The sequence below is a fragment of the Leptonychotes weddellii genome, chromosome 15, assembly GCF_054177405.1.
Source record: "Leptonychotes weddellii isolate Sample4059 chromosome 15, ASM5417740v2, whole genome shotgun sequence".
Classification (NCBI taxonomy): Eukaryota; Metazoa; Chordata; class Mammalia; order Carnivora; family Phocidae; genus Leptonychotes; species Leptonychotes weddellii.
The window spans coordinates 47907227-47922280 of record NC_138383.1 but is presented as its reverse complement, the minus strand read 5'-3'; the positions used below and the strand labels follow the sequence as shown (position 1 = coordinate 47922280).

The 15054-nt window shown below is 45.5% G+C and overlaps 1 protein-coding gene and 1 long non-coding RNA gene across 2 annotated transcripts in view; one reads left to right on the top strand and one right to left on the bottom strand.

Moving 5' to 3' along the window:
- The window catches only part of CFAP52 (cilia and flagella associated protein 52), a 43064-nt gene that overhangs the window by 24136 nt on the left and 3874 nt on the right, over positions 1-15054 (top strand). The window contains exons 8-12 of the mRNA XM_006746170.3: positions 245-415; positions 7180-7328; positions 9756-9901; positions 12388-12539; positions 14413-14515. Of these exons, the coding sequence (XP_006746233.2) occupies positions 245-415; positions 7180-7328; positions 9756-9901; positions 12388-12539; positions 14413-14515 (721 nt within the window). The remainder of the gene's footprint in view (positions 1-244; positions 416-7179; positions 7329-9755; positions 9902-12387; positions 12540-14412; positions 14516-15054) is intronic.
- Positions 8116-15054, bottom strand: part of LOC145717426 (uncharacterized) — a 167745-nt gene continuing 160806 nt past the window's right edge. The window contains exon 2 of the long non-coding RNA XR_014140624.1: positions 8116-8274. This is a non-coding gene — a long non-coding RNA (uncharacterized LOC145717426). The remainder of the gene's footprint in view (positions 8275-15054) is intronic.

Below are 15054 nucleotides of genomic sequence, written 5' to 3'. Positions count from 1 at the left end.
GATCCTGCCTATGTTCCACAACCCATTTTAGACTCTGCCTGAGGAAACCCCCTGACTACTGTAAACCAGGCTGGCCTCTCCCTCTGCTGCCCATGGGCCCCCAGTACTGTGAGTCACTCCTGCCTTTCCAATTGTGTCCTCTCCCTGAAGGCATGTCCCCAGGCCCTATGCCTGATTTGTATCCTCTGTAACAAGTCCTCACTGATTGAGTGAATCTACTTCACCTTCTTGCTTCTCCATAAAGGAAAATCCAGTTACAAGGTGGCATCACGTCAATCACAGTTCGAGGGGAAGGACACCAGTTTTTTGTAGGAACAGAAGAATCACACATTTATCGTGTCAACTTCATGGATTTCAAAGAGACTCTCATTGCAACTTGTCACTTTGAAGCTGTCCAGGACATTGTCTTCCCATTGTAAGTAGAAGAGCAAAATATTTTGGCTCCTAAAATCAGTGAAAACATGGAGGTCTGATGCAGTGTGCCAAGAAATTTAATTTTATCTTATTCATGCATTTTCAACATGAATTAATATGATTATGATCTTTTGTCCTTAAATTTCTCAATTATAGTCAGTTATTTTAATAACAATTATCATCTAATATTAATTATAATAATAATGAGAACTATAATACTGATGTTTTATTATTATTTAATAATTATTAACAATAATTATGTTGTCTTTACCCTATGGCTACATTAACTTTCACAGTCCAAATTTGGGCTACTTTAGAATGTTGGCTTTTTTTTTTTTTTTAAGATTTTATTTATTTATTTGAGAGAGAGAGAATGAGAGAGAGCAAGCTCATGAGAGGGGGGAGGGTCAGAGGGAGAAGCAGACTCCCTGCCGAGCAGGGAGCCTGATGCGGGACTCGATCCAGGGAGTCCAGGATCATGACCTGAGCCGAAGGCAGTCGCTTAACCAACTGAGCCACCCAGGCGCCCCTAGAATGTTGGCTTTTTTAATAAAGCTATCATGGAAACTTTTCTGTTTTCCCAGTGCTGTCTGGAAAAAGCTTACTAGGGCCTTTTTTCAGAATTCTTTCAAGTCATTCGGTTTATGCCTTTTGGGTCTTCCAGACTTGGAGCACTCAGTGGAGGTGGACACAAGGGGTCTTCTGGACTTCTTGGTACTCTTCTGGATTTCTTGATAAATCCCACTTGAAACAAGTGAAACAACCAACCATCAGCAGTTTTGGTATCAAAAAAGTCATAGTTTGCCATTACTTGCTTTTGAAACACATTTTGTCTCTGGTGGCATTAATCCCATGAAGTTGATCAGATAGTTTTTGCTCTGACCTTCCTCAGTATGTAGCTTGAATTTACAAAACTCATGATCATTGTTTTATAGGTAGTAAGACTCACTTTGAAGACTTGGATGCTTACGATCATGCAATGTACGTTGGGTTCCCTGAGTCACTGCAGTTGGCAATTAGGTTCTTTGAAGTGTTTCGTTTAAGTAAGCGCCATGCCCAGCATGGAGCCCAGTGTGGGGCTTGAACTCACAACCCTGAGATCAAGACCTGAGATGAGGTCCAGAGTCAGGCACTGACTGCCCCACCCAGGCGCCCCTACAATTACGTTCTTTTAAATGTTTCTGACAGGGGCGCCTGGGTGGCTCAGTCGGTTAAGTGGCTGCCTTCGGCTCAGGTCATGGTCCCAGGGTCCTGGGATCGAGTCCCGCATTGGGCTCCCTGCTCCACGGGGAGCCTGCTTCTCCCTCTCCCTCTGCCTGCCTCTCTGCCTACTTGTGCTCTCTCTCTCTCTGTCAAATAAATAAATAAAATCTTAAAAAAAAATAAAAATAAAAAAATAAATGTTTCTAACAGTGAAAATGGCCTATGCTTCCCACCAGGTGGATCTTTTTTTGAAAATTGGTTGGTCATTTCTTTCTGTCTTACATTTTCCCCTCTTTTTCTAAGGAGCTCAGTAGAATCAATCTGTAAAATTATTTGACCCTGGGGCCTTTTATAAGAGTAGATTTTTAACTATCTTTTTGAATTCTTTTTTTTAAAGATTTTTGTTTATTTATTTGACAGAGAGAGAGAGAGCACAGGCAGGGGGGAGTGGCAGGCGGAGGGAGAGGGAGAAGCAGGCTCCCCACTGAGCAGGGGGAGCCTGATGTGGGACTTGATCCCAGGACCTTGGGATCCTGACCCGAGCTGAAGGCAGTCACTCAACCAACTGAGCCACCTGGGCGCCATATCTTTTTGAATTCTTTTTTTTTTTTTTAAAGATTTTTTTTTTTTTTTTTTTTTATTTGAGAGAGAGAGAATGAGAGACAGAGAGCATGAGAGGGAGGAGGGTCAGAGGGAGAAGCAGACTCCCTGCCGAGCAGGGAGCCGGATGCAGGACTCGATCTTGGGACTCCAGGATCACGACCTGAGCCGAAGGCAGTCGCTTAACCAACTGAGCCACCCAGGCGCCCTATCTTTTTGAATTCTTATATAGTCATTGACCTATTCAGGATTTGTAACTCCTCTTTTTCACCCCTCCTCCTTTTTTCTCTTCTTTCTTTCTTTCTTTCTTTTTTTTTTTTGAAGACGAGCTTTATTGGAATAGAATTTACATACCATAAATTTTACCCATTTACAGTGTGCAATTCACTGTGGGTCATTTTGCATATTTACAGATTTGTGCTACCATCATCATAATCTAATTCTAGAAGATTTCATTATCCCAAAAAGAAACCTCTTAAGAGTCACTACCCATTCCCACTTTGCTCTCTCTTCTCTCCCTGCTGAGCTGTGGAGAAAACTGAGCTAAGAGGAGAACGTGGGGTACGTGAGCATCATGTACAAGACTGTGTTTTTCCTTTCCTTGGGGATTCAGCTTTGTTAATGTACATTGTTTTCCGCTGCTATGGCTTTGTATGCCAAGGCATTAATCTGTTGGGAAGGAGTATGTGTGAACCAAAGCGACCTCTGCAATATTCTGCTATCACGCGCCTATTTGCCAATTGCATATGAGCTAATGCACATTACAGAGACATGGGCTGTAGCAAAAGAAACTATGTCTCTTTCCAACCTATTGGTATTGTTTAGTTTTAAGTAAGTCTTGGTTTTTTCATAGAACTTAGTCCATTTGTACTTATTTCTATCTAATGAATTTATAAATATTTTCTATTTAACATGTTTCTGTGTTTCCTTTTCTTGTCTTTTGTTGTGTTGTGATCATGTTTTTTGGTCCTGCCTTCCCCTCCCCTACTTCACATGACTTGGAAACCATTCATTGTATTTTTATTCACAGAGTGATTACCCTTGATTTTTTAATATGCATGTTTAAACATATTTTTCTGCCAAAGACTAGAGTTCACCAACATTTATATCATATTTTCCAAAGAAGCAAGAGTCTCAACGTACTTTATTTCCCTCTTTATCTTCTTCTCACCATCTCTCATGCTAACATTGTTTAGAATTACAGAATTACATAGTTATGAATTACCTATAGAATTACATAGTTATTGTCTTTTACAAATAATTACTTTTAGATTTTTTAAAGATTTATTTATCTATTTTAGAGAGAGAATGTGAGTGGGGGAAGGGGCAGAGGGAGAGTGAGAGAGAGAATCTCAAGCAGCCTCCCTGCTGAGCACAGAGTCCGATGCGGGGCTCAATCCCAGGACCCTGAGATCATGACCTGAGCCGTAATTAAGAGTCAGCCACCCAACTGACTGAGCCACCCAGGCGTCCCTAGTCCATTTACTCTTAATGTAATTTTTGATATGGTGGTATTAAATCTTCCGTTTTGTTATTTGTTTTCTTTCGTCACATCTGTTCTTTGTTCTTCTATTCTTTCCTGCCACCTTTTGCTTTAATCAAATGTTGTTAGCATTCCATTTTAATTGCTCTATTGGCTTTCTACCTATATACCTTTGCATTAATTTTTTTTTAGTGGTTGCTCTAAGGATGAAAATATGCATTTTTAATATATCACAGTCTGCTTAGAGTTAATGTTGAATGACTTCAAGCCAAATGCAGTCTGGGAACTTGGCGATGGTTTATTTCTCTTACCCCCGCCCTTATTCTTAGTGCTGTTGTTTTCGTGTATACCCATTAAAATTATAAACCCATTAATACAAAATCACAATTTTTGTTTTAAATAGTCATAAATCTTTAAGTTGTAAATATATATATTTGTTATAATAATTTATAATTATAGTATAAATATGTGGTTTCTAGTTCTTTGCTGATATTACCTGTCTGTTAATTCATTGGTATCATCGTTTCCTTTAATACTTTGAATGCATTTTAAATTAGTTGCTTTGAAGCCTTTCTCTGCTAATCCAACATCTTGATCTACTTGGGGTCCGTTTCTTTTGACTGCCTTTTTCCCAAATCATATTTTCCTATTTCTTTGCATGTCTGCTTACTTTTTGTTGAAAACTCAGCATGATAGCTAATACATTGTAGTAACTCTAACTTCCCTAGTGTTCTCTGAGGATTATTGGCCTGGACTCAAACTGTAATTTTGTCTTTTTCACAGAATGCAGCAGCTGACATTCTCATGGCTTCCCACTGCTACTTTTTTAATATAGGTTCTTGGTACTCCTGTGGGCTTGCCGGAATTTAGCATTCACCCAGGGATTTGTACAGAGATGAAGCTCATCCTCTCCATGGTTTCCTTGCTCCTAGGGATTACCCCGTAATTTCCAGGTGTTCTTATGCCCTCAGGCCCTGGCTTCTGGTATTTTAAGCCTGTAAGGTCCAGCTTTCTGCCCCCCAAGCTGAACACAGTTGGGGAATGTATTCAGTTAAAAAGGCAAAAAACCCTCTCAGGTTGATCCCATGTAGCTCTGTCTTCAAAAATAGACTCCTTAAAAAAATCAATAGAATTTTATAAAAAGAAAGGAAAGTAGAGTCCTCTCTGGTCTCTGTTTTTTCTTCCTCTTGGGTTTTCTCCCATGTATGTAGAATTTAGCGGTCAGATGGGAACTTGGGCAGTGTTTCTAATCTGAATTTAGGTTTTACTCTGATGGATCTCTCACTGCCAGGATTTCCCCTCTAAATTTTCCAGCCCTCAGCTCCGATCTCTGCACACCTTCAGCCAGTGAGGCCGTGATTTTTCCTTCTTCTGTGGCCACCGTAGCTGGGGGACTTGGGGGCACCCTCAGATTAGCCAGCAACACAGTAATGACTCTTAACCCTTTCTGGTTGCATTTTTACAAGAGCAAATGCTTCTTGATTTCTGTGTACTTTTAAATGTTTTCAGCATCTTTAGGATTCTAGGTTCTTGTTGTTGTTAATTCCATCCAGTGTTTCTTTCTTTTTCTTTTTTTTAAGATTTTATTTATTTATTTGACAGAGAGAGACACAGCGAGAGAGGGAATACAACCAGGGGGAGTGGGAGAGGGAGAAGCAGACTTCCCGCAGAGCAGGGAGCCCGATGCGGGGCTCGATCCCAGGACCCTGGGATCATGACCCGAGCCAAAGGCAGATGCTTAACGACTGAGCCACCCAGGCCTCCCTCCATCCAGTGTTTCTAACTGTTGTCTGTGTGAAGGTTTGTGTGACCACTTCACTGCTCCAACATTACGAGAACTACTCCCTTCTGGTGATTTTGATATTTTGTGTTTCTCTCCAATTTTGTCTCTTCACAGATTTTATCTGGCTGATTTCTCTTTGTCCTCAATGTTTCTGGTCTACTTGATGATAATCTGTCTTGCTTCCCTGGAGGCTACCTCTGCATCTTCTACCTCTACCCCTGTCTCTGTCCTCTGTATCTGTCTCTTCATTTCGATGGGAGGCACGTGGGCCTGGTGTGCCATCTTGATCCAGTCAGTTTGTTTTTTTTTTTCTGGAACTTAACCTTTCAGATCCTAAACTAGGGACAATCGGCTATTTGAAAAGCTCAGGATTGGGCTAGATTCCTGAAGAAGTAGACTGTCCATCCAGGGTAGGGAGAGTTTGGAAAGTTCTCTGGGTGCGCTCATTCCGTGATACTTGATTTTCACGAGGAGTCCACATGCCTCTTTAAGAGCTCACTTTCCCCACAGAAGGGGGTCGTTCACCGAAGGCAGCATCCTATATAAAGCTTCTCTTATTTTAAATGAACATCATCTTCTAAGGTTGGCTTGATTTGATCAAGTAGCAAGCAGCATCATCTCAGCTGTCCCCTTCCAGCACGCACTCTTTCCAAGTAACTAGTCCAGCATTATAATTTTCTCTGAGCCCCAAAACTAAATATATGGAAAAGATCCACTTATTTTTCTATTAATTCCGAAGCGAGTAGATCTTAAAACATGAGAGGGACTCTCTTTTCCTGAATATGCTTTTGATGAAATACAGACATTTCTTGAGAAGCACTTAAAACTAAAAGTTAACTCAACCTCCATAGAGACTATAAAACTGTAAATTCATATTTATAAAGTAGGTGGACTTTATTGTACCCCAGTAGGACTTCTTTTTCTTATCCAAATTGCAATAACCTGTAATTTTTGATGTAATGGTGTTTTACACTCTATTTACAAGTTGTCCTTAAAAAAAAAAGTGGGGGGCGCCAGGATGACTCAGTCAGTTAAGTGTATGACTTTGGCTCAGGTCATGATCCTGGGGTCCTGGGACTGGGTCCTGCATCGGCCTCCACGCTCAGCGGGGAGTCTGCTTCTCCCTCTGCCCCTCCCTCTGCTCATGCTCTCTCTCTCTCTCTCTCTCTCAAATAAATAAACAAAACCTTTTAAAAAAAAGGACAGACCAATTACCCTGGGTTCACGTCCTTGTCCAGAATCTCGTATTTTCTCACAACCACGCAAAGTTCTGCTCTAGGTTATCTGCAGACCTGAAATCTAGTGCCTGTGTCTTTTTTCTCTTTGAAATTACAATGATGGGAAAAGTTTTGTTTAGCCTCTCTTGGCATCAATATTCCACAGCCCTATTTGATCTCCAGTCTACCAGGACGTTTAAAGACTTTGAAATTGACATTTTCCTCTTGAGCAACTTTGTCCCAGCCCGTCCTCCGGGCAAAGGACTACACAAAAGATGGTCCACGGATGACTTGTGGGCGTCGAATGCCATTTTACACAAGGTTTCTGTGAGGCCGTCAGGCTCGGAGATGCTGGGTGCCTGGAAGGCATCCTTCCCCATATCCTTGCGCGATTCGTCTAAGAGTCAAGACCGCATGTAAGACACAGTGTGCGTCTTGTGTGGCTGCCCCTCTTTATTCTCACGATGGCTCCTTCGCAGCAGCACCGCCGAACTATTCGCCACCTGTGCCAAGAGGGACATCAGGGTGTGGCGCACGCTGTCCAACCGGGAGCTGCTGCGCATCACTGTGCCCAACATGACCTGCCACGGCATCGATTTCATGAGGGACGGCAAGAGCATCATCTCGGGTAACGCTGACGTTCTCGGGCGTTGGCGCGGGCTCTGGCTGGGGCTTTGGACCTTGTTGTCCTTCCACGCTGGTCTCTCTGTGTGGTCTCTCCCGCTGCCCACCCCTCCTTGCTTCTGACCCAGCCTCCCTATGGAGCCCCTTCCAGCCAGGAGACTTTCCGAGCTCAGAATAACCAACGAGCAATGTCGCCCCTCCCCAACATTGCTGCACCGAGGGTGCCGCTTTCTCTCCCGAGGGAGAATTTAGCAATTCGACGGCCCAACGGATTTGAGGTCTTGGCCAGTACAGGGCGCCTGTGTTAGAATCCCTTCAGTTGGTGGAGAGAGAAAAACCTGACTTCAACTATGTTATGCCTCAAAGGGAATCCACTTTTAACTCCACTGATCCCGTCGTGCCAAAATATTTTAACATAAATTACAGACACCATCATATTCCACCTCCAAATACTTTAGTATGCATCCCTAAAAGTAATATTTTCCTACGAAATAATAATCTTTTTTTTTTAATGTTTTATTTATTTATTCATGAGAGTCAGAGAGAGAGAGAGAGAGGCAGAGGCAGAGGGAGAAGCAGGCTCCCCACCTAGCAGGGAGCCCGATGCGGGACTCGATCCAGGACCCTGGGATCATGACCTGAGCCGAAGGCAGACGCTTAACCATCTGAGCCACCCAGGCGCCCGAAATAATAATTTCTTAATATCATCTTGTGTTCAACTCATATGCAGATTTCCCCAGTGGTCAGAAAGTAAATTCCCTTGTTCACATCAGGGAAGAGTCAAGTGGATCTTTTTTTTTTTTTTTTTAAGATTTTATTTATTTGAGGGGCGCCTGGGTGGCTCAGTCGTTAAGCGTCTGCCTTCGGCTCAGGTCGTGATCCCAGGGTCCTGGGATCGAGCCCCGCGTCGGGCTCCCTGATAGGCGGGAAGCCTGCTTCTCCCTCTCCCACTCCCCCTGCTTGTGTTCCCTCTCTCGCTGTGTCTCTCTCTTCAAATAAATAAATAAAATCTTTAAAAAAAAAAAAGGTTTTATTTATTTGAGAGAGAGAGCACGCAAGCATGATCGGGGGAGGGGCAGAGGGAGAGTTGCCCCCAAAGCCCCCCCCCCGCCCCCGTGACCTTCCCTCCTTCCCCACCTCCACCTTCCTACCTCTGATTTTGTCTCTTACCACCACTCGCCCCTTGTGGCCATGCTTGCTCTTTGGCTATTCCTCAAGCACATGATGCATAGGGTCTTTGCTCTGGCTGTTCGGTCTGCCTGGGTTGTTCTGTCCCCAGGCAGCCCCATGACCTACTCATTTCATCCCCTCAGTTCCTCAAGTCTTTGCTGAAATGGGATCTACCTTGAACATATTCTTGAAAATTGCCCAAGTCAAGAGGTGACACTAAGGCCGATGAGAAGGAGCCAACCCCATGAAGACCTGGGGGAAGAGCATTCCAGGCAGAGGGAACAGCAGGGGCAAAGGTCCTGAGGTGGAAAATTGCTTGGTGTGTTGGAGGAATAGAAAGATGCCAGTGTGTCTGGAGCTCAGAGGGTAGATTTGGGGTCAGGGTTGAGGGAGAAGACGAAGCGTGGTAGACGAAGGTGAAGAGCTAGGTAGGGAGCGGAGAGTAGTTACCACGGAGGATAAAGGAGTTGGATTTTCACTGTTAGTGAGAACTCCTTTTGAATCTTCTTGATCAAGGGGGTGACATGATTTTAAATGCACCCAAGCCCTTGCATCAATAACTGATTGAGGGGAGCAAGAGTCTGAGGCCAGGGAGGAAGCTGTTATAATCACCGAGGAGAGAGGTGTTTGTGGCTTGGATGATGGTGGGCCCAGCGGAGGAGTTGGGGAGTGGCTGGATTCGAGATGTTTTTTAACTATAGAGTTGGTGGTGGGGCTTGCTGATGGGTTGGACATTGGGTTGGGTTGGGTGGAGTGGGGTGGATAGAATAGTGACGAATCAAGGATGGCTCTGAAGTTCTTGGCTTAAAGAACTGGATAGTTGATGGCAACTTTTATTGAGACGGGGAAGATGGTGGGAGTCGGGGAAGGAGCATCAGGTTTAAAGTAGAGGGAGGGGTAGGAAGCCAACATGTGTTTGGAGATGTCAAATTCTCCGGCCCAGGTGCAATGTCAGCTAGCCAGTTGAACGCACAAGTTTTGCAACTCACAGGAGAGGTGGGAGCCGGCCTCCTTCCTTTCTCCCCACCCCAAATGTCTTCTCCTGGGATGGGGTACGCCTAAAGGAAGCAGGTGTAGCCCATTTGGGGAGTCAGGGGAAAGGGGGACAGAATTCCTGGCAGTTGTGGGGGACCGGCCTCTCTCCTCCATCACCACCACAGCTCCCCAGTCCTGACTTCTTTATGATTGAAGAGGGCCACGGTCTGCACAGAGAGTAGGAGCGTACTGATCCTGCCTGCCTTTTGTTTCCCTTGCACGCCAGCATGGGACGATGGGAGAATCCGAGCCTTCGCCCCAGAGACAGGTCGGCTGCTATATGTCATTAACAATGCCCACAGGATCGGAGTGACAGCCATCGCCACCACCAGTGACTGTAAACGGGTCATCAGCGGCGGCGGGGAAGGCGAGGTATCGTTCTCGAAAACTGCCTTCTAGAAAACCACTAACTTGATTTTTTAGCCTATACGAGGAGTCAGGCAGGACCAAAGCAAGATTTTGAAGAAACCCTAAAATACATCTTAAAGTTCTAATAAAACAAACACAGATCTAGATATATTTGTTCATGAAAGAACATTCAAGATACAGACATGAAAGCATTCTATATGGAATCGAGCTATGAATCCAAGTTAGTGTTTCGCCAGAGTTTTGGAATTGCTTGCTCTTTTTTTCCTTCAAAGACTATACTTATATAAATTGTCTTCATCGTATCTTTTAAAGGAAATGCTATTTTTAGAGTCCATTCTTTCATCCACCCAGATGTTTGACCGTTATTTTAAAGTCGTTACACTTGACCTTCCCTTCCATCATTCGGAGGAACCTGAAACATCTTCTGTTCACACATTTTTCTCAGCGCCTGCCCCTCCCCACTCCCTGGGTTTCTCCGCCCTCCCCCCCCGCCAAAGCCTTCCCTTCTCGAGAGAGGACATTTTCTTTTCCTTTCTATTCTTCATGCTATTGTAGGAATAACTTATCAGGGAGGAGAAAGATCCAGCATCTTGATGTGGCCTCTAGCAGAGTTTGGGCCAAGCAGACTCGTGGCTGAGTGTTTGGGTTCCAGAGTCCTACTGCCTGGGCGCAAATTTCACTTCTGCCACCTCCCAGCTGTGTGACCTGGGGCATGCTCTTCATCCTCTCTGTGCTTCCGTTTCTTGTGCATAAAGGGAAAATGACAATGAAGACTCCACTTTGTGAGATATTTTGCACTACTTTGTAGCAAGTCTTCAAAATCTGATGTGCATCTTACATTCAGAGCCCACATGACGAGTCTCGTGGCAGGTGCTCCATGGACACATCTAGCCCTGGACCCTCCCCTGCTCTCTGCCCACCACCCCCTCAAGCGCTCAGATCCCTTCCCTTAGCTCTTCAGCCACGCTGTTGCTGACACCCTCAGCATCCTTGCTTGCTCCCTCAACCTTTTGGGGGCGTCTGCCTTGCTCATGCCCAGACTTGGCTTGGACCAGATCATCTGCTTCTAGGTGCCTGAGCCGTAGCCCATGAGAGCTGTGGGAGGAAATCGTACATTACAAATGCATTCATTGCCATTGGCAATTTTTTAAGAACACCACAAGAGCTCTTCGGGAGGACCTGGTCTTCAAGGCCTTTGTTAAGTGCTGGAGACCGCTGCTGGTCAGCAGGTGTGCGCGGGTATCAATTCAGCAGTTCCCGAAATACTCTAGTACTTCCATTTTCATTGGTAAATGGCCTCGCTGGAGTTGCAAAGACCCCAGCCCCACCATCTTATCCCCTTCCTCAAACCCCCTGCAATCCCACCACTAAAGGGCTAGTAATGCCCCAGAACACCCAGAGTTCCAGGCCCGGATGCTGTTTGGCTGGTGCCCACACCATATGAGAATTTCTTATTCAGAAATCTGAGAATCACTCTTGCTGAAGATTGTATGCCTCCGCATATAGTGGCATACAAGATCAGAGAATTATTTGGACACAGCTCATCTGGGGCAAGTACATGCTTCCTCATCTTCCTTACTAAGGAAAAGGCTTAGAATCTTTTTCTTACATCGTTTATGGCTACTTTCCCCTTTTGGGTACAAATATGTTAGTCCGTTATCACTTAATCCTAACCCTAGTTTCTAGCCGGGTGTTCACCCGGACCTACTATTCTTGTATTCTTGTGTTGTCTTATGTTACTCACGCAAAATAATCTCTACTCTTCTTCTTCTCCAACATACTCGTTATAAGAAAGTGTAAGCATCTGACCACATTATTATGTGTTCTGGTACAGTCATGACAGAATGTTTATCTATTACAAGACATACAATGACTTTCCTTTTACATATCCTTTTTATTACAGTTAAAGCATCCTATTGACTGTTTTGAAATTTTGTGGGTAGAACCTATGACCTATGATATAAATTTCACTTCCGGACAGCAGAGGATGGGGTGGTCAGAAAATATTATGCTGTAGAAAGTGGGTCTTGGCTTTGATGAGGTTAGGAACCATCGAGTGGAAATGATTAAAACTGAGCAGCTGGTGTGACATTTAAATATGGCTCTGGGTCCCCAAGAGCCTTCCTGATGGCCCTGGAAGTCTGAGAGCCAACACTCAGCAGAACTGAGCAGATACACTATTCCGCTTGGTTTCACAGCAGGTGTCTGGTGCATTTCTCAGCCTGAAAAGTAGACGTAGGTGTAGGATCATAGGTAGCATTTTCCTGGCTCCGTGGAAGAATATTCCTGCTCTGCGGCTTAGCGTTCCCACCCCACTCAACTGAGACAAGAACAGGGAATTTAAAATAAAAAGCACAGCAGAGCTGAAAAAGCTCTTGGAACATATATACATATATGTGTGTGTGTGTGTGTATGTGTGTGTATTTCTTTTTTAAATCCCTTCCAAAGTCCCAAGCTTGTGTTGGGAGCGTGTGCTTTGTGGCTTTCAGGTGAGGGTCTGGCAGATCGGCTGCCAGACCCAGAAGCTGGAGGAGGCCCTGAAGGAGCACAAATCCTCCGTGTCCTGCATCAGGGTGAAGAAGAACAACGAGGAATGTGTCACAGCCAGCACGGACGGGACTTGCATCATCTGGGACCTCGTGTAGGTACCCGTGATGGGGAGGACAACATGACACAAAACTCAGGGGTTGCCACATTTCATTGAACTTGAGGGCAGATCCAAACCAAGAGTCGAAATCTTCTCTAAGGTGACAGGAAAGGGATGTTCATCTGAGGCCACTCCTCTCCCTGGGGCTGTTTCGGGTTTCCAGATGCTGGTAGAAAGGGTACAGTTTCCCGGAAGGGCTGGACGTTGGAAGATTCTGGATGCAGAGGGAAGTACCTTTCCGGTCGCACACAGGGAAGCCTGACTGAACTTCTCCGAATGCAATTCTAAGAACTGCCCCCAAAAAGGGAGAAGGGAAATGATGTTGTAGGCAGTTCCTCCTGTCGCATCACCCAGAACAAGCCTGCTATCGAGGTGGAAGAGGGGGAGTGGTGTGAATTTGCCCTTCCCCTTGGCCAGCCGCACTCCTAGGGTCCTCTCATGCTGGAAGCTTGTCACGGCCCCTGGAGAGCGCCTGACTCCAAGCCAACTAGACCAAAGCACGTCAACTTTATTGTTGGGAGTCATACAAAGGATTTTCAAGGGCCATTTTTTTTTTTTTACTATAAGCATTTTAGCTGTGTGTTTTTATTTGGAATTAGACCCTATTCCCCTAAACTTCTCCTTGCCCAGCCCCTCTCTACCGCTCCTAAGATGCCTTGCCTCTGCATCTAACTGCATTAGAGAGACTCGGAAGAAGTCCAGAGGCAGGAGGAAAGAGATCTAAATATAGAAAACAGATATAGGTATTGCCAAAGAGTACGGAACATTCTAGATTGCAGAGAAGGGGAATTAAGGCAAAGGCAGCACACTTTTCATTTAATGCATTAAAAAAAAAAAAAAAAACCCAAACCAAAGCAAACCCACCTACTGGTCCTGTGCGTCTCTCACTTTGATGCACACATGAGGTACCTGGAGATCTTGCCAACACGTAGATTTTTACTGAGTAAGTCCAGAGGGCTGCCTGAGATCCTGCATTTCTAACCAGCTCCCAAGGGATGCCCCTGGTTCAAGGACCACACTTGCTGGAGGTCCTAGCCTCCAGTGGAACTCCCGTTTGGGAACATACAGAACTAGAAGCAAGGGTGTGTCTAAGCTGATTTCCATGGATTGTCTGTGACCACCTGAAATCCCTAAAGCCTCCCTGCCACATTGCAGGACTATTTGGCTAATTTGTGCCCAAACCTTTAAAACATGGTCAGCCCCGGATACCATGTTTGAAAACTGCCCTATTGAGAAGAAACCGTGCAGAAGGTGCATGTTTTCAGCCAGCAGAGGCCGACCTGTGAGATGCGCACCCATCTCCTGGGGGGGCTGGGGGGGGAAGCCATATGTACGTATTTGTTAGCGTGGTATCTGACTCAATGGTTTTCAGGCCGTGGTACACAGGAGAATGAGCTGGGATGCTGATGAAAAGCGCCCATCTCTGGGCCTCATCCCAAGCTGCTAGATGCAAATCCCTAGAGGGGAAGCTCAGTAATATCCGTTTTTAAGAAGCCATCCCCCACAATTTGCCACTCAGGTGGTAGGAACCTTCACCTCAATGCAGTGGCCTCAAGAATAAGGTGGCTTGTGTGGAAGACCGCAGGGTGACTCTGAATTCAGCCTCTCCTCCTTCATGCTTACCGGAATGCAAGGCTTCCCCTGGACTTCCGTGCTCTGTCTTTGGAAAATGGCCCACCCAGGGTCTTTGGGCTGCCCCACAGGTGCACAGAGGAGGGGAGGATGCCAAGGTGCAGTGGGCAGAATCGCCAGAAGTCTGTCTGGGGTAGATGAGCCAGCGCAAGCCAAGCTTGTACCAGATCCCGTCTGGACAGTAAATACCTCTTTGAGGGAAGGCAAAGTTACAGCTTCTGTGTCTCATTTCCAGACGTCTCCGGAGGAATCAGATGATCCTGGCGAATACCTTATTCCAGTGTGTTTGTTACCACCCCGAAGAGTTCCAGATCGTCACCAGCGGGACAGACAGAAAGGTAAGCACTCCCAGCAGGAGTCAGGATCCTCCCAGGACCCGACAGAAGCAGCCGAGTGTTGTGGCCAAGGGAGCGGGCTCTGGAGTTGAGCCCCACGAGGTCAGAGCCCAGTTTTGCTGGTGATCACTTGAAAATTCTGCATTGCCTTCCCATGTCCTTGCTTCCGTGTCTGCAAAGCGGACATGATACCGCTGACCCAACAGAATTGCAGAGCGCATTAAAGTTAGTCACGCTTGCATGTCATGCATCTGATAGCAGGGGGCCTGGCACATAGTAGCTGCTCAGTAAGTGCTGGTTTTCATTATTAGGGAATTTCTGAGGCTAGAACCCAATGGCCCAACCCTTTGACTACTGTTCAAATTGAATGACAATAGAGTTCTTATCTCTCATCCCCTCTACTTCATCAACGTTGTACTACAAATCTCATTAGCTGGGGAGTCCATGTCCTTGGGTAAAGATTGGTCCCTCTTTGGGGGGGAGCCTTGCCTCTTGGAGCAAACGAAAGGCTTCAGGAGAGAGGCATGTGGGGCAAGGACGCT